Here is a 23,673-nt window from a genome sequence, read left to right on the forward strand (position 1 = left end):
CCTTCTTCAATGCCTCACTGAGGTCAACCTGTCATGGTCCATTAGCAGATAATGGTTAGCTTAATAATGGCAGAAAAGGGGAAGTGTGTATCCCTCCCTTACTCTATTAAGACCTTAATAGCTCAGTTAAGAGGTAGGGGAATTGAGACTGACCTATATGCTTACCACACCGCCTGCGTTGCATTCGCAAGCATTGCAAAATGAATGTGCACATACAATGTTATTCAATCATTTAATCTAAACTGCTTGCGCGTGTTAAAGAGCGTCTGTGTAGCCAGGCGCTAAAATAGAACTTGGTTCTATTTTTTATGTTTGATGCACTGCAAGTCCAGCCTTTCCCATCTCCTCATTGGTTTTTAGGAGCATATACCCAAGTGGGTGATTGAAATCTGAACTGAGGTCCACACTCTAGTCAAGTTGGTGGTAGTAATGCACCTTAAAGTTGGTTGCCAACTGCCATATAAAGTCCAAAGAATAATACTACTACTGATTCTGCTACTAATACTACTACTACTGATTCTGCTACTAATACTACTACTACTGATTCTGCTACTAATACTACTACTGATTCTACTACTACTACTACTACTTCTGCTACTTATGCTACTTATGCTACTTACTACTGCTACTACTACTGATTCTGATACTAATACTACTACTACTGATTCCGATACTAATACTACTACTACTGATTCTGATACTAATACTACTACTACTGATTCTGATACTAATACTACTACTACTGATTCTGATACTACTACTACTACTTCTGCTACTTACTACTGCTACTACTACTGATTCTGCTACTTCTGCTACTTACTACTGCTACTACTACTGATTCTGATACTAATACTACTACTACTAATTCTGCTGCTACTACTACTACTGTTACTTACTACTGCTACTACTGATTCTGCTACTACTACTACTGATTCTTCTACTGCTACTACTGATTCTGCTGCTACTTACTACTGCTACTACTGATTCTGCTGCTACTTACTACTGCTACTACTGATTCTGCTGCTACTACTGATTCTGCTACTACTACAACTACTGCTACAGGAGGAGAGATTACTAGAAACTAACTGGGTTTCCCCTTTTATCTGTAGATTCATTGTCAGAGTAGAACACAAACAATTTTGTGTGACTCAAAATGGGTCAAAATTCTACAAAGATCCAGTAAAATAACAACCCAATCTTTATAACCCTGGAAAAATTAGCTAAGCTAGCTAGCTAAATGTCCATGAGTGGTTCATGTGTTTGGACCTGACCTTTCAACCTACGTATCCAGATTGCATCTGTTGTGGATGTTCAAAATCAACGTGTGCCCAGTGTAGTCCAGCATGTTAGCTACTTCCCAGTCTGGTTTTAAGGTGCCCCTGTCTCCGTGTTGGGTTTGCCCTGTCAGAATTGTTCTTGCACCCCAATGTTGGACAGTAGCCCATTTCTCTTATTACACACATTGGAACTGTTTTAGGTACGTACTTGCATCATTAGGTTGAGTCTATCTGGGTGGGCTGTGTTTATAATGTTTTTGTTCTGGCACCTAAGGTGTTTGTGCACTCACGTGCACTTCAACTGAGAACACTGTTAGAATCATTGTTTGCAGATGGACATAGTTTGGCCCGTCTCTCATCTCTCTAATAGTTCTGAAGGGATTACACTGTGAATTTCCCACTTGTGCTCTGGTATTACATTTTGTGATGGGGGATAATTTAGTTATTTTCTAAACTCAGACACACAGGCCACACAGCCAAAACTGTAAAGTGTATGCTACCTAGTCTTACCTACCTACCAAACATAGGCCTATAGGCTAGCCATTTCAGGTAGGTTATTAATGTGTTGTCTAGCTAGTGGTCTATACCTTGTTCCAATGAAATAACACAATAGCTAACTGGTCCATCTTTAGAACTAGTGGGATTGGATTTGGTTTCCCAGCAGAACAATGACCTCATCTAACCTATCCTCCTTTCTGCTGATCAGGCTATCCATTTCACTTATGAAGTTAAACTGAGGCTTATGCAAATCTTTCTTGGCAGGACTTAGCGACTGTCATGTTGTTGAGATATAGAGATGTGTGGGAGGCAGGTGAAAGGACTGTTTTGCTGTCTACCTCGTGGTACTCTATAAATGCAGGAAGCCTGGTGTGATTCTAGTGTGGGGAAGTGGTGGCATGGCCCATTGGCCCTGTTTTGCAACAGCAGGGTGGTTAAACAGGAAGTGGAAAAGTGCAGGAAGTTGCGAATTGACTTCTTCTCTCACTTTGCTTCCCAGGAAGGGTAGAGGAGGTTAGCGCTGACTGAGAGACATCAAATTACTTTACGTGGGACAATTTCCCACACCCAGATTAGTATTTTTAAGGGTGGACTCTGTATGAGCATGCTTTTAAGTCCAGGAGTAGGTTTAACTTTGTACGTACGATATGACAACAGCCAGTGAAAGTGCAGGGCACCAAATTCAAACAACAGAAATCTCATAATTAAAATTCCTCAAACATACAAGTATTTTACACCATTTTAAAGATAAACTTGTTGTTAATCCCACCACAGTGTCCGATTTCAGAAAGGCTTTACGACGAAAGCACACCAAACAATTGTTAAGTCAGTACCTAGTCACAGAAAAACACAGCCATTTTTCCAGCCAAAGAGAGGAGTCACAAAAAGCAGAAATAGAGATCAAATGAATCGCTAACCTTTGATGATCTTCATCAGATAACACTCATAGGGCTTCATGTTACACAATACATGTATGTTTTGTTCGTTAAATTTCATATTTATATCCAAAAATCTGAGTTTACATTGGCGCGTTATGTTCAGTAATGTTTTGCTTCCAAAACATCCGGTGATTTGCAGAGAGCCACATCAATTGACAGAAATACTCATAATAAACATTGATAAAAGATACAAGTGTTTTGCATGGAACTTTAGATAAACTTCTCCTTAATGCAACCACTGTGTCAGATTTTTTTTAACTGTAAGGAAAAAGCACACCATGCAATAATCTGAGTACAGCACTCAGACACAAAAACAAGCCATACAGATACCCGCCATGTTGTAGAGTCAACAGAAGTCAGAATTAGCATTATAAATATTCACTTACCTTTGAACTTCATCAGAATGCACTTCCAGGAATCCCAGTTCCACAATAAATGTTTGTTTTGTTCTATAAAGTCCATCATTTATGTCCAAATACCTCCTTTTTGTTTGCATGTTTAGTTCACAAATCAATATTCACGACGTGCAGGCCAGACGAAAAAGTCAAAAGGTTCCATTACAGTTCATAGAAACATGTCAAACGATGTATAGAATCAATCTTCAATAATGTTTAAACCGGAGAATTCCTTTGTCTTTAGAAATGCAATGGAACGCAGCTACCTCTCACGGGCGCGCGCCTGACTGCGCTCATGGCCTTCTACCATACCTCTGGTTGAAACAGCTCTCATTCTCTCCTTCACAGTAGAAGCCTCAAACAAGGTTCTAAAGACTGTTGACATCTAGTGGAAGCCCTAGGAAGTGCAATCGGGCCAAATGTACACTATCTTGGATAGGCAAAGAGTTGAAAAACTACAAACTTCAGATTTCCCACTTCCTGGTTGGACTTTTTCTCAGGTTTTTGCCTGCCATGTGAGTTATGTTATACTCACAGACATCATTCAAACAGTTTTAGAAACTTCAGTGTTTTCTATCAAAATCTACTAATAATATACATATTTTTGCTTCTGGGCCTGAGTAGCAGGCAGTTTACTCTGGGCACCTTATTCATCCAAGCTACTCAATACTGCCCCCCAACCATAAGAAATTAATCTCGGTCTGGGAAACTAGCCCATTGTGTTCTTTGATACTCTTGTGTTGTATGGATGGAGCTTCCTGACATATGCTAATGATAGTATTACAAGCTTCTGGTTTAGGCCTATAATTTAAGGAGGTGCTTGTATTATTGATAGGATAGCTCTTAGTGCTGCTGCCGTGTCTGTCCTTCCCACACCCTGATGGATGGACCTCAGGAGAGGATAAAGAGAAGCTAAAGGAATGTGAGGGAAATGTGAGCAGTTCCACGCCCATCCTCCTCCTGAGCTCTGTCTCTTGTTAACCACAGGCACTTACTTTGTTGACTAGCCCCCCTTCCCTTCTACAGGAACCTACCTTAAAGACCCTCTGGGTCAAAGGTAAACTTCAATCTGCAAAAACTATTTCAACGCTCATTCATAAGACTGATGCTTGATAGTGGCGGTCTTTCCTTCTGTTGATCCTAATGCCTTTTGATTTGGCTCAAGATTAATAGTTGGTTTTTGGTCTCGTCATCGATTTGAGTAGGTAACTAGGCCAGTTAGTTAGGCTAACTGATTTGAGTAGTTATTAACTCGTCCCCTCTCCCTCCCGCCGGCATGTTTAATGGGTGGAGTTTAAATCTACTGTGTTAACACATTCCATATGAAGGTGGAGAGGCTTTTCCCATGAGGAACACAATGTTTGTTGTAGAGGTTTCCTTATAGTAGGAAGTTACTATAGTAACATGGGGCGGCAGGTAGCCTAGTGGTTAGGGCATTGGACTAGTAACCGAAAGGTTGCAAGATCGAATCCCCAAGCTGACAAGGTAAAAGTCTGTTGTTCTGCCCCTGAACAAGGCAGTTAAACCACTGTTCCTAGGCCGTCATTGAAAATAAGAATTTGTTCTTAACTGACTTGCCTAGTTAAATAAAGGTAAAATGTAAAAAATTGACCATAGTTCAGGAACCACAGTTATTTTCTGACCACGTCAGCTAGGACCTGACCACGTGACCTGACCAGGAAAAGCTCTCAGACCTAGTTGAATTATTTTCTGGTTACTTCATGTGATTGGTAAAAACTCCTGAGCCCAATTATAGTTATGTTGACCTGAGTACTACAGAGGTGTTGGCTGCTGAGGATGCTACATAGATTGCCTCTGCTGGGACGTGGGTTCAGCACTACCAGTCCCTTTATCTCTTTCTCTCATCCTGGAGGAGTCAGTGTGTTAATGACACACTCCCCTGCTGGGTGTTTCAGCTCTTTACACATACTGTGTGTGTTTGTCAGAGAGAGAGCGACAAAATAGTGGGTATGCAAATCAAACGTTTCACTGTAACCACACACACTCGCAGAGGGATTAATAAGTGTCATAATTGTTCAATTGCGGTGGGATGCCATCCTATTTCAGAGCTGAAGGGGTTTGGAACTCTCTCCCAGTATCTGACCTACTTTCCTCCTCATGAGACTGAACTGATCATTCACGTGCCCCAGGCTCCCCCCTCCACACACACACACACACACACACACACACACACACACACACACACACACACAGAGAGAGCGAGAGACACACAGAGAGAGAGAGAGAGAGAGACACACACACACACAGAGAGACACACAGAGAGCGAGAGACACACACACACACACACAGAGACACACAGAGAGAGAGAGTGAGTCCCACACAAACACTCACTTCACCCTCATGGTTGGATAATTGGCCAGTCTGAGTAGAGCGAGAAAAGGTTGAAAAGTCAAACGTTCCCCACACTAGTAGCCACAACTACACTGTCGGGTGTGCTGTACTTTGCCAGCATGAACACGGTCGGAATGATCTAACCGGCTGAATCTAATCCATGTATTGGTCTGGGTCACATTCATTAGTGCACTGCACACCTTAGAAAAACAGTTTGCAGTGGAAAACAAGCCTTCAAGTTCAGCTACTCCCTTCTGCGTTTTTAACTTTCATTTGGTGTCTGGTGAATAAGACCTGGTCTGTTTGTGATATAGATGGACTGTAATCTCTGTGTGAGACCATGATGTGTTAGTCACTCTCTTTGTGAAAAACAAACAAACCTCGAAGCCGAATACTAAATCTGAGTACACCTTACCATTGATGTAACTGCAATGCTAAATTATTACTTGGCTCTAGTCGAATGCTAGTCTAATACTAATTGTCGACAACTACTCCTGTTTCCTACTTTGTCATTGTCTGTCAATAGGTCAGTAATTGAACCCAAAACATAGGCCGCTTCCCAAATGACACCCTATTCCCAATCCAGTGTCACTACTTTTGACCAGGGCTCTCTGAATGCGGCTCCAGTCGGTCAGTTGAGTGATGTTGTATAGAACTGAAGATGGAAGGAGATGGATGGGCGATCCATAGCCATACACTGAGCTGCTCTACCATTTGGGTGGGACTCATCCTTCATTTCAACAAAGGGCTAAAGGCAAGAGCAGTGAATAATTGAAGATCTGCCTTAGTCTAGTCTTACAAAGCATCGCTCTCTCCCTCCCAGTTCTCTACAGCTTGTAGATCTATCTTCGGTCTCCATGGAGACTCTTTAGGCGAGGTGTGTGCGAGGACCACCAATCGTAGATTATTTTTTACATTATCGTGGCATTCAAATTTTGCCCTTTTAGGCAGTGAATGTGAACAGGCCTATTATTATTAATTTCAACATTTTGCATTGTGAAAAGTAATGTAAAATTGTATTATTAAAATCATAAAATCAAAACATCTATAAAAAAAATTGCGGACCACTGGTCTAGAGCAAACGTTAATGAGATTGTCTTCACAAGTGCTGAGGCTCAGGTGACCTGAGTGACACGGATTACAGTTTCAGCTGTTCCTCAGCAGACTTTTTTTTCTCCTCTCTTTAAATGGCACGCACGCCCACACAGGCACACAGGAGCAGAGCCGTGCACAGGAAATGGAGGAAGGAAACCAGCCTCCCTGATGTCTCGGGCTCACTCACACATCACAAGGGAACGCAAACACATACTTTAAAAGCCCTCACACTTTCATCAAACACTCGTTCTCTCTCACACACACACACACACACTAATATATATATATATATATATATATATATATATATATATATAGTTAGCCTTAGCCTAGGTGTGTGTGTGTATGTATATATATTAGTGTGTGTGTGTGTGCTCAGTGTATGGCTATGGATCGCCCATCCATCTCCTTCCATCTATATATATATATATATATATATATATACACACTCACACCTAGGCTAAGGCTAACTCCCTTCAAGTGTAGCAGAGCTAGGTCACTTAACGAGCATTGCCTAATAAGTAACCTTGCATGAGACTGAAAGACAAGTGTTGATTCTTAGATCGAGGCCTACCATTTAGGATTGAGCTCAGTGAACTAACAGTTATGTCTTGTGTGTCGTGACGGCAACCCGGGGTTCAGTACCCGTGTTGTTAAGCTATACAAGGGTTGAATTTCTCGCTCCCTCACGCTCCCCCTGTTTTGTTAGACTATACAAGGGAAGAATTGCTCTCTCTCTCCCCCTCCTCTCTAGTGATGTCTCTGCTCTGTCCTTGTCCCAGATTCTGCAGTAATAAGCCCAGCAGAACTCAGCACGTTCCTAATTAATCATTCCAGTCTGAGTAGGAGTCGGTACAGGGATTTTAATTTTTTTTTTTTTTTTTACCTTTATTTAACCAGGCAAGTCAGTTAAGAACACATTCTTATTTTCAATGACGGCCTGGGAACAGTGGGTTAACTGCCTGTTCAGGGGCAGAACGACAGAACGACCTTGTCAGCTCGGGGGTTTGAACTCGCAACCTTCCGGTTACTAGTCCAACGCTCTAACCACTAGGCTACGCTGCCGCCCCAGGGATCTGGATCTTATGATCCTATTTAATGGGAGGGCTCTTCATGTGTGATGCTTTACAATTTAATTAACCCCCTTCCCTCTTTGTCTCTTCTTTCCCTCTCTCCACTGTTCTCTCCCCCCTCCTATTCCTCTTCTCTCCCATCTTCCTCTTCTTTCACCCCTCCTCTTCCCCCCTTCTCTTCTCTCCTCCCTCTCTTGTCCTCAGGCGAGGGCTGAACCCACCCCACAGAGTGAAGTCCATCTCCATGACAACCTTCACGCAACAGGAAATCGAGTTCCTCCAGAAACACGGCAATGAGGTAGGCTGGCATGGCGACCAGGCCCCACAGACCTCCCCGGACTGTTGTCATCATGGCTGATGTCTGCCTGGGTCGTATTCACTAGGAACCAAAGGGAAGCAAACAGTTTTTTTTTTTTTCTGTTGTCACTGTCCAGCTCTTCCAGTTCTTAGCACCCTGATGGAGACTAGAATGCAGAAATCCATACGTTTATAATGATGATGAAGTGTTTTTCTAGCCTGGTCCCAGATCTGTTTATGCTCTCTTTCTGACCTCTATGCCCATTGTGATGGCCAGACACACAAACAGATCTGGAACCAGGCTAGTAGCCTATGTTTCTATTCAACTTCCATTGTCCTCCAAGCTAGGCCACCTTTTGTAGCTCCACCTCTTAAATCTATTCACATTAGTCTAAGGAGCGCTGGCTGGCTGACTCCTTGCCCTCAATGCCCTGAAACTTATTCTAACCCTAGATCATGGAAATCCTTACTTTGTGTTCTAGAATCCTATATGGTCGGCCTCATCTTTCCCCCTTTTGGTTTTGGGTGACATTCCACAGATATTTCCCCTAATCCTGTAAAGTGGGATTTGTGTGTTTGCTGAGAATAGCGTGGTGGCGTGCCGACTGGGTGGCCACGGCAAAACAGACACAGCAGCTCTTTCAGGAGATGGTGCTCTGATGCTTTCTCATGCGTTCCACACGTTGGTCCTGACACGCACAAACACACACTTTAATCTGCTGCGTATTTCAAATTGGAGTAATGCGCTTCTGCTAGATGATATGGGAGGTAGTGGTACAAAATTGAGCCTGTGCTTGTCCTTGTTGCTGTTCTGCAGGCTATGCGTGTCAGGTGCTTTATGTGAGAAGAATATTCTAGGCCTATTGGAAACACCAACACAAGCCTTTGGAGGACATGTTATCTTCCGCCTTGACTTTACTGTCTGCTGCTGTCTCTCCACTTTTTAAATAGTGTGTGCCTGTCTTTCTCTCGCGCTCTCTGTCTCCTTTCTCTCTCTGTCCAGCTGTCCGTCTATGTTTCATTATGTGTTCTGTTTGTCTGCTTCTAATTGTAAAATCCTAGGTGTCTGTGTTTACTGGAACGTCTCTTAGCACTTGGCAAGTTGGTTGTAGATCTCTCCATTTCCGGGCTCCCAAGAGTGTTCCTGAATGTGCTACATTCTGCTGCTCTCTTTGCCTGGAGGTGTTGAAGGGTTGTCTCTTTTTTTCATGTTTGTCTTTTTCCTCTCTAAAGGTGACGAACCACATCTTCTGATTAACCTGTGACTATTCACCTTACATTTTTCACCAACACGTTTTTCTGCCTTTTCTGTCCATCCCCTCTCTCGTCTGTCTTCTCTAGTCATGCAAACAGATATGGCTGGGGCTTTACGACGACAGAACGGCCTCCATACCGGACTTCAGGGAACCACAGAAAGTCAAGGAGTTCCTTCAGGAGAAATACGAGAAGAAGAGATGGTGAGTGGCTGCTGTAGAGTAGAGTCCATAGGGCTCTGGCCAAAAGGAGTGCACTAAAAAGGGAATAGGGCACCATTTGGTGCGCCTCGCTTCACTGCATGAGGAAGCCCTGGAGACTGGCAGCTCACTGCAGTTGGCCCTCGAGCAGCAAGGCACTTTTCATCAGTAACAACACATGTGTATTTAGTGGATGATATCTAGGTTACTGTATGCGTTAGTTAAAACCGTCATACCAGTCGGCATTGCAGGACAAGAAAGCAAGAGGGTAACGGCAATAGCAAGCCAGCCCGATGGTATGCGTTGCAATGGTGATGGTGATTACAGTAAACAAAGTGCAAATCAACATCCGGTAGAAAACAACACTATGACAGATGGAAAAAGTTGCAATATTTGAACTCTTGCGGCAAGTCCAGTCTACCATGGCGGCTGACGACATTTCCCGTTGTGCTCTCATCGAAAACATAGACATCTAGTTTCCCGTCTACCTCGTACCAGCTCGTACCATGCAGCATAAATGTTCTCACAGGAGCAGCCAACATTAAACAGACTTTTTCTGTTTTAATGTTCAGGAGCTGTATGTAGGAGTGCTGATCTAGGATCAGGTCCCCCCTTGTCCATGTAATCTGATTCATTATGATCCTAGATTAGCACTCTTACTCTGAGATGCTGGGTTATAGGAGTCCATTTGAATTGAACCCTGTTGCTGTGTAACCAATTGAACACCGTTGTTGTTATGATTAGGTTTGTTCCCCCGGAGCAGGCCAAAGTGGTGGCTTCGGTCCATGCCTCAATCTCAGGCTCGTCAGCCAGCAGCACCAGCAGCACTCCCGAAGTCCGTCCCCTCAAAACACTGCTGGGGGAGTCCGCCCCCACCCTGCACCTCAACAAGCACACACCCAGTCAGGTAAGACACACACATACTGGTTACTCAGCTGGCTGATAACAGGCCATACAACTTTTTCCATAACCAAATCTAATTTTGTTAATCACATACACGTATTTAGCAGATGTTATTGTGGGTGTAGCGAAATTCTTGTGTTCCTAGCTCCAACAGTGCAGTAATATCTAACCATTCACAACAATACATACACATCTAAAAGTAAAGGAATGGAATTAAGAAACATGTAAATATTAGGAGTCCGGAGTATGTGTGATGTATGGACAGTATGTGGATAGAATATTTAGTATATCTGTAGAATACGTTGAATAGTATAGTGTATGTGTGTATATATATATACAGCAATAGTTGAGTATGATGGCATTATATATACAGTACCAGTCAAAAGATTGGACACACCTACTCATTCCAAGGTTTTTCTTTTAATTGTACTATTTTCTACATTGTAGAATAAATAATAGTGAAGACATCAAAACTATGAAATAACACAATAGAATCATGTAATAACCAAAAAAGTGTTAAACAAATCCAAATATATTTGAGATCCTTCAAAGTAGCCTCCCTTTGCATTGATGACCGCTTTGCACACTCTCTCAACCAGCTTCATGAGGTAGTCACCTGGAATGCATTTCAATTAACAGGTGTGCCTTGTTAAAAGTTAATTTGTGGAATTTATTTACTTCTTAATGCGTTTGAGCCAATCAGTTGTGTTGTGACAAGGTAGGGGGGTATACAGAAGAGCCCTATTTGGTAAAGACCAACTCCATATTATGGCAAAAACAGCTCAAATAGCAAAGAGAAATGACAGTCCATCATTACTTTAAGACATGGAGGTCAGTCAATCCAAAAAATGTCAAGACCTTTAAACATTTCTTCAAGTGCAGTCGCAAAAACCATCAAGCACTATGATGAAACTGTCTCTCATGAGGACTGGCACAGGAAATGAAGACCCAGGATAAGTTCATTAGAGTCACCAGCCTCAGAAATTGCAGCCCACAGAGTTCTAGTAGCAGACACATCTCAACATCAACTGTTCAGAGGAGACTGTGTAAATCAGGCCTTCATGGTTGAATTGCTGCAAAGAAACCACTACTAAAGGACATCAATAAGAAGAAGAGACTTGCTTGGGCCAAAAAACACAAGCAATGGACATTAGACCGTTGAAAATCTGTCCTTTGGTCTGATGAGGTTCCAACCGCCATGTCTTTGTGAGACGCAGAGTAGGTGAACAGATAATCTCCACATGTGTAGTTCCCACAGTGAAGCATGGAGGAGAAAGTGTGATGGTGTGGGGGTGCTTTGCTTGTGACACTGTCTGTGATTTATTTAGAATTGAAGGCACACTTAACCAGCATGACTACCACAGCATTCTGCAGCAATCGTAGTCCCACTAAGCGCAAACCAGATGAGTCGATCATTTGTTTTTCAACAGGACAATGACCCAACACACCTCCAAGCTGTGTAAGAGCTATTTAACCAAGCAGGAGAGTGATGGAGTGCTGCATCGGATGATCTGGCCTCCACAATCCCCTGACCTCAACCCAATTGAGATGGTTTGGGATGAGTTGGACTGCAGAGTGAAGGAAAAGCAGCCAACAGGTGTTCAGCATATGTGGGAACTCCTTCAAGACTGTTGGAAAAGCATTCCAGGTGAAGCTGGTTGAAAGAATGCCAAGAATGTGCAAAGCTGTCATCAAGACAAAGGGTGGCTACTTTGAAGAATCTAAAATATATTTAGATTTGTTTAACACTTTTTGGTTACTACATGATTCCATATGTTATTTCATAGTTTTGATGTCTTCACTATTATTCTACAAGGTAGAAAATAGTAAAAATAAAGAAAAACCCTTGAATGAGTAGGTGTGTCCAAACCTTTGACTGGTACTGTATATGAAATGAGTACAACAGTATGCAAAAATTATTAAAGTGACCAGTGATTCCTTGTCTATGTACATAGGGCAGCAGCTTCTTAAGGTGCAGGGTTTAGAAACCTGGTTGTGGCTAGTGACAGTGACTAAGTTCAGGGCAGGTTTCTGGGTGGAGGCTGGCTATTGATGGCTATTTAAGTCTGATGGCCTTGAGATAGAAGCTGTTTCAGGTCATGTGTTCAGGAAAACCTTCTGGCTCTAGTAGTCTAAACATATCTCTTTGTGAGTTGCTTTCAACAAGATAACCAGTGTGAAGTGCAGATATATCTGTGAGGTAACAGTCATGTTTAGCACAAAATGGAGTGAAACAGGGAAGTTCCATCTGAACTTCTGTCCAATAAGAAATGCGTGTCATGCCCTAATGAACACAGCCCTGTTGTCTCTGCAGTCTCCGGTGGGGAGCCGTGCGGCCCAGGCCCTCCAGCTGAGCCAGCAGCAGCAGTTCCACGACAAGAAGTTTGACCTCCTCAGCGACCTGGGCGGAGACATTTTCGCTGCTCCGTCCCACTCGCAGACCGCAGCAGGCTTGGCAGCCAACTTTGCCAACTTTGCACATTTCAACAGCCACCCAGGTAAGCAGGAGGAGTGTCATGAGCTGCACCGGTCCCTGGAGCGGTCACTACACCTTGAGTCAGAAAAACACCAGGCACGGTGGTTACATCTACTGCATAGTGGATAGACTTAAATGGTCAATGATACTAATACTCAATGATACACTCATACTTATAGAATTATAAAAAGTAACTTTCCTGAAAAATATTTGGGTGCTTTCTTCAGCTGTCCAAAGTGTTTTATGGTAGTGGAAGAAGATTTAGAGACTATCATTTTCTTAATTTCAAGAGTATTGGCCATCACTTTTTCACCCCCCCGCCTGTTGTCCATCACGCTGGTCTATGTAAAGCATCACCAGACACTATAGAAGTCTAACAGGGCTCTGGGCCGTCAGTCTCCATGGTTACTAATGAGGCTAGTGTGAAGCTGTTAGCTTGTGTTTGCTCAGAGGATCATGTTTTCTCATCCTCAAAGTGCCATAAAGTTCGAACTTCATGTATTGTGGGCAGAGAGGCAGCACCAAGTAAGCACACACACACGAGGCTTAAAGACACACACACACTCACTCAAAAAAGGCACATTACAATTAGATACTTAATATATATTTTTTAAATCCTGTTTTAAGTGGCCAATAACCTACACCCTTATCAAAAAGTACTAAACCTAGCAATCCTTTCTTATCTTTCTACTACTTCGACAAAATAAATCAAGAGATTCACAGTAAGCCCATCTATGCAGCCAACTTCCCCGGATGGCTTTCATCTCTTTATCAGAAGGACTTTTAAAACTCCATCCTCGTAGAACTCCATCCTGACTTTCCTATAGATCTCCACCTTGCGTATAATCTCCATGTGCTTGTAGAGCAGATGTTATTTCTCCTGCTCAGACTGGTGCTGGTTGTGGTAGCCGGGACTGGGACTTCCAGTACCACTCACAATGCCAGATCTCTGAGTGACTCAGAGGACCTCACCTAAAGTTGCAATAAAAACCAATTCTATATATATATCTACATGGAATTTGAGAAATACACAATAATAAGCCAAATCAAAACTTAAATTGACCAAATTATGGTAAGAATACAGTATTTGCTGCTTACCATTGTTAATGTAATTTGAACTTCTTGCAGGAAGATATTGATGCCTCTGTGCCATCCATGGTATGGACTGGTGAAATCGCTGGGTGTTGGAAGTTCATAAAAAAAAAAGAGTGTAGATGGCAGAATCAAGTCGCACGTCTGAGTTCCAAGTCAACATTGGTGCCAGTCAACCAAACATCCTAAATTCTACTGAAGTTGCTCTTTAAAATTGTGATATCATTCTATTCAAATGTAATTGTACTCTATGAATAGAATCACCATGGCAAATAAATAAAATGCGTTTCAAATCAACACTGTTACTTTTACCAATCAAAAGTTCTAAATTCAAACATTCTACCACAGAGATCCTATTAAATGAATAATTCTATGCATTCTACCAACTTTGCTTTGATTGATGTTGTATTTTTATCATTCAGTATTGCCATGACCATGAGAAAGCGTGAAATGAATAGATATGCTAGATTTACAATGGGTTGAACCCAGACAGCGACACACACACACACACTAGAAGGGAACATGAGCTTAGGTTCAGGGCGGTGCCCTATAGGAGAAGGTGAACCTGTCATCATCACATCCGTTTTTGGTTTGTCATTGTCATCTGGTGCCAGTCTGTCATTAGCTCCATCTAGTTTAGTTCCATATCTCTCAATGTGTCATTTCGGTCGGATCATCCCAAATGGCACCCTATACCCTATTTAGTGCACTACTTTAGACCAGGGTGCTCTGGTCAAAAGCAGTGCGCTATAGGACGAGGGTGCCATTTGGGATGCAGAATGTGTCATGTGCATCCCATTAATCATCTCATTCATTGTGTCCTGTTTTGTTTGTCCTTTTTTTTGTTTTTCGTGTGTCTGACCCTCCTACAAACCTCCAGCTGCTCAGAACGCACATGCAGACTTTGCTAACTTTGATGCGTTTGGGAGCGCGGGTCCATCGGGTGCTTTCCCCTCTGCACCCCAAGCCCCCTTCCAGACCTCACATACAGGTAGAGCATGCTCCATTCACCTGTCGTGACCTGTTTCTATCTCACACACACTTTCTCTCTCTGTTACACTCACATCAGTTCTCTCACTTCTACTCGTCATGCGTTTTGTGTCCGTTTTGTCTGTGTTTATGTTAGGACATAGATCTCCATATGTGTTTGTTTGTCTATGTCACTCACTTCTTACCGTCCTGGTCCATGGCTCCACTCCGCTCCATTCATTTCTTCACTCTCATTGGCTCTTTATTTGCTAGCTGGCTGGCTGCTCAAGCCACATACGCTCACTCACTGGCTAGTTTCCCCACCCACAGTCAAGGGAATTACTTTTGAATGTACCACACTGCCCTCTGTTGGAGACTAATGCCTGCAGTCTGCAGATGACCTCTTGATTTCTACACGGTGGTGAATGGGAATGCACTGCTCTTTGGGTGCATCTCAACACTCTACAGTGGCGTCCTCTCCTTTCTTTCATCCGCACTGATCTGAAAGAATCTAATAAATGTACCCCTTTCTCTCATGTCTGCTTTCAACTAGCCTATATTTTCCAGATCTGTGCAGATGATGAGAGGAAACCACTTTAGACTATGGAGATGCACCCCCCCCCCTCTCTAAAGGCTCCTCCTGCTCTCACTCACACTGACCACCACACTGCCTGGCCTCCGCTTTAACACTGACTCCATTCGCTCCGTTATGATTTCATTTTGCTTTTGGGTGATGTTCACACACTTTCTTCCCCCTTTTGGTTTATATTTCTTTCTCTTTTTCCCCCCACCCTGTCTCTCTGGTACTCATTTTCCCTCCGCCCCCTCCTGTTTTGGCTGCCAGCGTTCACGTCCCTCTCATCCAGCCGCAGTGTGGGTGAGTTTGCCACCGCTGGCACTGCTCTCCCTCACCCGGGTGCAGGTGCTCACAGTAAGTTCTCTCACTGGGCTCAGCCTCTAGCTAACACCTAACTGCCCTTTCTCCCCTCTGTCTGTCTGGTAGGCTCTAAAGATTTCCCCAAATTAATGTCTATGGTTGTTCCTATTGGTGTGTGTGTGCCTGTCTGTCTGTGGATGCGTGTGTTGTATGCTCTTTGACGTTTGCTGACCTGTTCATATCCAGAAGTACAAGGACATTGGTGCAAACTAACATGATGTCATGCAGTCTAAACAGCAGCCAGCTATTGAAAGAAAATATGGGCAATTATTACCTCGGCCTCTGGAATTCTTATCCTGCAGAAGATCATTTGAAGAATGATTTGAGATTATTAATCTAAAGATATTTCTCCACCTATGTATTGTACTAAGATCTTGTAACAGTGTAGGCAATTCGATGATTCACTGTAGGTGTGTTAATTTGTCAGACAGGAGAGTAGACAGGATTTATTATTCCATAGCAACTGTCAGGTTCTACCCTCAAACCACTCCCAGTGAAGTGATGCTCCTTCTCTTCCTTTACTTCAACTCTCACGCCGTTTCGTCAGACAGTGACCAACCTCAGTCTCTGTGCCTAACTAACCCTCAGGGTAAGATGATTGTTAAGAAAGGCTATGATCATCCTACAAACACACTTGAAGTTACTGTGTGGCTCTTGGTACAGTCAGACTAAGGACCATGAGTGCTGTTGGGCTCATTTCAAGTCTGACACCGTTGACTCCATTAGATCTGACAGTTATACTACTCAGCAGTATAATGCAGATCCTTTCCATTGATTTCAGGTCAGACGAAGCACAGTGCTGTTGTAAATGAAAGATGACACTGCTGTGTTCTGTTGATGCTGCCTGCCTGCCTCCAGTAGCACACAGTGTTCAATCCAGACCCCTAGATTTACACTGCACAGTCAGGAACACACACACCCCCAGGCCCCTGTTGTGTGACTCCTCTGTCATCTCTTTCTCTCTCCCAGGTAGCACTTCCTCTGGGGAGGCCTAGCTAACGATAGCAATTTAGCACATTTTTACCACTTCCCCAAATCCCGAAGCGTCAACTTTGGATGCTTCAGTTCCTCCTCCCAGTCCCAGAGCCAGAGTAACTCCTCCACCGCAGGAACGCCCAATGGGGCGAAAGACCGAGACAGAGGCACTACTAGCGTCCCCACCGATAGATACGCAACTCTGCCTGACCTGGACACCATCTTTAGCTCTGACAAAAGAACGGAGCAAGGTTAACCTCTCCCTGCTCCGAGCCAGCCTCCACCGTGTTTCGCAGACTTCAAGATTCGTTGAGTAGAGTGAGATTGCTATCGGGTTGGGGATGATGAGCTCATGCATGGTGTAGAATAGATCAAATCCGGGTCCTTTCAGAACCAGCAGGTACAGTGGGTCCTCATTTAAAAGTTGTATAATAGCACAGCTTGCAGGATGCTGCGGAATGGTATGGCATTTTGGAGTGAATGACATCATAGTATTTTACTGTCAACCACCAGAGGGCAGCTTTGAGGGTGTCTTTTTGAAGCTTGTTGGCGCTTGCTTACTTTTCCAAATAATTATACTAAGGTCCATGCAGACCAGATGTTTTGATTGCTATACCCTATCCGAAAGAGCATATTCCAATGGTTTCTCCTTCAAAATAAAATAAAAAATCGTAGAATAAGCACAGTTAATATGCATATGGTGCAGCAGACCTTCATGGCAGATTGAGGATAACATTCTCTGGAGGTTTTATGGTATTTATCTCAATGTAGGCCTACTGCTAGTGTGTAAAATACACATATTTAGGAAAAGTCAGGGACAGGTGGGTTCAAGGTTTTTATTGGAATGGTTATTGAAATGACATGGCACTGTAGGCTTCACAGTCCTGTTTACTGTAGCCGTCTTCACGTATCTTACTTATTGGCATAAAGGCCTACTTCAATACATATATCAATCAATCATCCATACATTTGTGCATGTCATCACACAGCATACAAGTCATCCGTGTCTTTAAATACAGTCACGCTTTTTAGTTATAAAATGAAATAACAAAGGGAGCCTTGAATAATTAAACAATGAATAAACCGCAACATGCTAGCTTTAGCGATTGAATGCATTTGACTGTTTTTAATCTTGGCTGTACTAAAGACTTACCTTTTTTTGTTTGAACAGACTATATGGGATTGTTAAATGTGTTTGTAAATGATTAATTACTGTATTTGTTGTGCTGTTTATACTGTTAGAAATTTAGCTTAATTAAATTGATAAATATTATGGTGTTTCTATTCCAAGAAAAAATTCAAATGCATTTTACATTAGCCTATGTAAGGTAGGGTTTCCGTTAGGATAATGTGCTGCTGTACAACGTGACTGGTCGGGAGTAGGCCTAGGCTACTAAGTGACTGGTCGGGAGTAGGCCCAGGCTACTAAGTGACTGGTCGGGAGTAGGCCCAGGCTACTAAGTGACTGGTCGGTAGTAGGCCCAGGCAACTAAGTGACTGGTCGGGAGTAGGCCCAGGCTACTAAGTGACTAATCGGGAGTAGGCCCAGGCTACTAAGTGACTGGTCGGGAGTGGGCCCAGGCTACTAAGTGACTGGTCGGGAGTAGGCCCAGGCTACTAAGTGACTGGTCGGGAGTAGGCCCAGGCTACTAAGTGACTGGTCGGGAGTAGGCCCAGGCTACTAAGTGACTGGTCGGGAGTAGGCCCAGGCTACTAAGTGACTGGTCGGGAGTAGGCCCAGGCTACTAAGTGACTGGTCGGGAGTGGGGCGGCAGGATAGCCTAGTGGTTAGAGCGTTGGATTTGTAACCGGAAGGCTGCAAGTTCAAACCCCCGAGCTGACAAGGTACAAACAAATCTGTCGTTCTGCCCCTGAACAGGCAGTTAACCCACTGTTTTTAGGCCGTCATTGAAAATAAGAAGTTGTTCTTAACTGACTTGCCAAGTTAAATAAAGGTACATAAAAAAAAAAAATAGTAAGTATTAGGCTACAGTCCAGTTAGAGTTTCTTCTGACAAAACAAAAAATGCTTATTTTTTGTGTGTGCAGAGGAGGTCATCACTATTGTTCTAAATTCAATCACCCTCTTGTTCATCCTCATCATTTAGTTCATTTAAATTGAACTGCTAGCCAGCAGCATACTACCCTGCATACCACTGCTGGCTTGCTTCTGAAGCTAAGCAGGGTTGGTCCTGGTCAGTTCCTGGATGGGAGTCCAGATGCTGCTGGAAGTGGTGTTGGAGGGCCAGTAGGAGGCACTCTTTCATCTGGTCTAAAAAAAACATCCCAATGCCCTGTGTAGGGTGCTTTCTTTCGGATGGGACGTTAAACGGGTGTCCTGACTCTCGGAGGTCATTAAAGATCCCATGGCACTTATCGTAAGAGTAGGGGTGTTAACCCCGGTGTCCTGGCTAAATTCCCAATCTGGCCCTCAAACCATCACGGTCACCTAATAATCTCCAGTTTACAATTGGCTCATTCATCCCCCTCCTCTCCCCTGTAACTATTTCCCAGGTCGTTGCTGCAAATGAGAACGTGTTCTCAGTCAACTTACCTGGTAAAATAATGGATAAATACAATTTAAATTGTGATATTTTGTCACTCACGTTCAACAACTCCAAATCGACTTTTGCATGCGCTCCAAAGGGATAACTTGAAATAACATGATATAGGTTAATGAAATAAATGAAAGGAACATGTATTATTTATTAGCCTAGTGGATATAAGTAAACTCAGCAAAAAAATAAACGTTCTCTCACTGTCAACTGCGTTTATTTTCAGCAAACTTAACATGTGTAAATATTTGTATGAACATAAGATTTAGCAACTGAGACATAAACTGAATACGTTCCACAGACATGTGACTAACAGAAATGGAATCATGTGTCCCTGAACAAAGGGGGGGGTGTCAAAATCAAAAGTAACAGTCAGTACCTGGTGTGGCCACCAGCTGTATTAAGTACTGCAGTGCATCTCCTCGTCATGGACTGCACCAGATTTGCCAGTTCTTGCTCTGAGATGTTATCCCACTCTTCCACCAAGGCACCTGCAAGTTCCCAAACATTTCTCGGGGGAATGTCCCTTGCCCTCACCCTCCAATCCAACTGGTCCCAGACGTGCTCAATGGGATTGAGATCCGGGCTCTTTGCTGGCCATGGCAGAACACTGACATTCCTGTCTTGCAGGAAATCACGCACAGAACGAGCAGTATGGCTGGTGGCATTGTCATGCTGGAGGGTCATGTCAGGATGAGCCTGCAGGAAGGGTACCACATGAGGGGGGGATTTCTTCCCTGTGAGATTGCCTGCAATGACAACAAGCTCAGTCCAATGATGCTGTGACACACCGCCCCAGACAATGACGGACCCTCCAAATCGATCCCGCTCCAGAATACAGAACTTGGTGTAACGCTCGTTCCTTCAATGATAAATGCGAATCCAACCATCACCCCTGGTGAGACAAAACCGTGACTCGTCAGTGAAGAGAACTTGTTGCCAGTCCTGTCTGGTCCAGCGACGGTGGCTTTGTGCCCATAGGCGATTTTGTTGCTGGTGATGTCTGGTGAGGACCTGTCTTATAACAGGCCTACAAGCCTTCAGTGCAGCCTCTCTCAGCCTATTGCGGACAGTCTGATCACTGATGGAGGGATTGTGCATTCCTGGTGTAACTCGGGCAGTTGTTGTTGCCATCCTATACCTATCCCACAGGTGTGATGTTCAGATGTACCGATCCTGTGCAGGTGTTACACATGGTCTGCCACTGCGTCCCATCTCCCTGTAGCGCGTCTTAGGCGTCTCAGTACGGACATTGAAATGTATTGCCTGGCCACATCTGCAGTACTCATCCCTCCTTGCAGCATGCCTAAGACACGTTCACGTGGATGAGCATGGAGCCTGGGCATTGTTTCTTTTGTTGATTTTCAGTCAGTAGAAACGCCTCTTTAGTGTCCTAAGTTTTCATAACAGTGACCTTAATTGCCTACCCTCTGTAAGCTGTTAGTTCCATAGGTGCATGTTCATTAATTGTTTATAGTTCATTGAACAAGCATGGAAAACTGTGTTTAAACCCTTTACAATGAAGATCTGTGAAGTTATTTGGATTTTTACTAATTATCTTTGAAAGACAGGGTCCTGAAAAAGGGACGTTTATTTTTTTCCTGATTTTATTTTAGGCATATGTGAATTAGGCGTCATGTAAAATCATTGTCAAAAGCGCAAGAGATACTGTTGCATGACAATCAGGTGCTGTTAGATTACAATATTTTTCTGCCCATTTGGAACAGTACAACACTAAAAAAGAATAAGTAATAGTCTGTTCTAATGGAAGAAAAAAAAGTAGCGCCTTTTATTACAGCATAGCAAAATGTAAAAACGTTTAATCGAGGAACCACTGTAGTCATTTATTTGTCTGGATTTAGGGTGTTTGGCATTGTTTCCCCCCTGAGAAGTACACCAATGGGATCTGTCCGTGTCCAAACAGCGAGAGTCTGTTTTTTCATGACTAAAGACAATATGACTGAACAACCACTGAGTATAAAACCTAGGAAAGTATTCATACCCATTCCCTTTCTCCACATTTTGTTACTTTGCAGCCTTATTCTAAAATGAAGTAATACATATGCCTCATCAATCTACACATAATACCCCATAATACCCCACAAAGCGAAAACAGGTTATTAGAAATGTTTGCAAATGTGTTAAATAAAGAATAGATACCTTGTTTATTTACATAAGTATTCAGACCCTTTGCTATGAGATTCGAAGTTGAGTTCAAATGCATCCTGTTTCCAATGATCATCCTTGAGATGTTTCTACAACTTGATTGGAGTGCACCTGTTGTAAATTCAATTGATTGGACATGATATGGAAAGGCACACTCCTGTCTATATAAAGTCCCACATTTGACAGTGCATGTCAGAGCAAAAACCAAGCCGTGAGGTCGAAGGACTTGTCCGTAGAGCTCCGAGACAGCATTGTGTTGAGGCACAACTCTGGGGAAGGGTACCAAAACATTTCTGCAGCATTAAAGGTCCTCAAGAACACAGTGGCCTCCATCATTCTTAAAGGGAAGAAGTTTAGAATCACCAAGACTCTTCCTAGAGCTGGCCTCTCGGCCAAACTGAGCAATTGGGGGAGAAGGGCCTTCTTCAGGGAGGTGACCAAGAACCCGATGGTCACTGACAGCGCTTCAGAGTTCCTCTGTGGAGATGTGAAAACCTTCCAGAAAGACAACCATCTCTGCAGCGCTCCACCAATCAGGCCTTTATGGTAGAGTGGCAAGACGGAAGCCAATCCTCAGTTTTTTAAAAACACATTGCAGCCCGATTTGGAGTTTGCCAAAAGTTACTTAAAGGACTCTCAGACCATGAGAAACAAGATTATCTGGTCTGATGAAACCACGATTTGAACTCTTTGGCCTGAATGCCAAGCATTACATCTGGAGGAAAGCAGACCCTGCTCATCACCTTGGCCAATATCATCCCGACGGTGAAGCATGGTGGTGACAACATCATGCTGTGGGGATGTTTTTCAGCGGCAGGGACTGGGAGAGTAGTCCGGGTCGAGGCAAAGATGAACAGAGCAAAGTACAGAGAGATCCTTTACGAAAACCTTCTTCGGGACAAGTCTCAATATCCTTGAGTGGCCCAGCCAGAGCCCGGACTTGAACCCGATTGCACATCTCTGGAGAGACCTGAAAATAGCTGTGCAGCGACTCTACTCATCCAACCTGACAGAGCTTGAGAGGATCTGCAGAGAAGAATGGGAGAGACTCCCCAAATACAGGGGTGCCAAGCTTTGTAGCTTCATACCCAAGAAGACTCACTTTAATTGCTGCTAAAGGTGCTTTAACAAAGTACTTAGTAAAGGTTCTGAATACTTATGTGATATTTCAGATTTTTGTTTTGTCATTATGGGGTATTGTGTATAGATTGAGGGGGGGGGGACAATTTAAGGCTGTAACAAAACAAATTGTGGAAAATTGTCAAAGGGTCTGAATACTTTCTGAATGCACCGTATGGTAGCTCCCTAAATGTCAACCTGAGAAAACCAGTAGTCATTTGACATTATTTCAAGACATGCAAGAGAAACCTTTGCAAGCTTAAGACATAACCATGTAAATCTGCGGCCATATGTATCAAGCATTTCGGAACAGGAGTGCTGATCGAGGATCAGGTCTCCCTTCTCCATTTAATCCCATTCATTGTGTTCTAAAAGGCCAAACTGATTCTAAATCGAAACTCCTATTCTTGAGACACTTGATACATACTGCCCCAGGTGCTCATAAAAACCAGCTGTTACAATTGGGCTTTCTGGGATTCCAACACTTTTGCGCCCCATCTGTTCAGTCATACCATCTCACTGTCTGGTCCTAATGTCAGCTCACCTGTCACCTGAATTGCTATGGTTACCTCTGTGTGGAAAAACTTTTCTTAGCACTGGGGTATCTTGTTTTTGAAAACAATAATTCTACTAGTTGACTACACTTAGGCTGAAAACAGAGGTGAAGTGAGGGTGATATGCGTGGGAACACCTCTCGTAAAACCTGCAGCCTGAATAGGAAGTCTGAGTAAAAGCATGAGTAGGTGTTTTTAGAGCCTTCATTTTAGTGGACCCCAGCAGAACAGAATCCCAAAGGTATAGAGTCAGGCTAAGGGAGAGTGGGAATCGTCGCACATCGTTTCCTCTGTGTGGAAAAACCTTTCTTAGCACTGGGGTACCTTAGTGCTTTGATATCTATTCCGACCTGCACCTTGAGGACTATGGTCCAGTCGCTTCCAGCATTCCATTTCTGACTTCAAGATCACATACGTTCGTTCATACAAATAACAGCTACAATAACTAGATCACAGCTTGTTGTGAAGATGGTGACGTTGCTTGAGTGTGGAGCAGGTCTCCTTTGTGTTGGCATGATGTGTTGCTCTCGCTGTCGTGGGTTGGAGACG

General features: G+C 43.3%; 1 protein-coding gene across 8 annotated transcripts in view; it reads left to right on the plus strand.

Moving 5' to 3' along the window:
* LOC115136900 (arf-GAP domain and FG repeat-containing protein 1-like) overlaps positions 1-23,673 on the plus strand; it is a 41,818-nt gene that overhangs the window by 4,347 nt on the left and 13,798 nt on the right. For 5 of the 8 annotated variants that reach the window (XM_029672797.2, XM_029672807.2, XM_029672798.2 and 2 more), the window contains exons 2-7: positions 7,833-7,926; positions 9,267-9,382; positions 10,124-10,286; positions 12,597-12,780; positions 14,731-14,841; positions 15,664-15,750. In XM_029672797.2, the coding sequence (XP_029528657.1) occupies positions 7,833-7,926; positions 9,267-9,382; positions 10,124-10,286; positions 12,597-12,780; positions 14,731-14,841; positions 15,664-15,750 (755 nt within the window). The remainder of the gene's footprint in view (positions 1-7,832; positions 7,927-9,266; positions 9,383-10,123; positions 10,287-12,596; positions 12,781-14,730; positions 14,842-15,663; positions 15,751-23,673) is intronic. The other 3 variants (XM_029672800.2, XM_029672803.2, XM_029672806.2) reach the window with 3 other exon arrangements.

Source organism: Oncorhynchus nerka, linkage group LG11, assembly GCF_034236695.1.
Source record: "Oncorhynchus nerka isolate Pitt River linkage group LG11, Oner_Uvic_2.0, whole genome shotgun sequence".
Lineage (NCBI taxonomy): Eukaryota > Metazoa > Chordata > Actinopteri > Salmoniformes > Salmonidae > Oncorhynchus > Oncorhynchus nerka.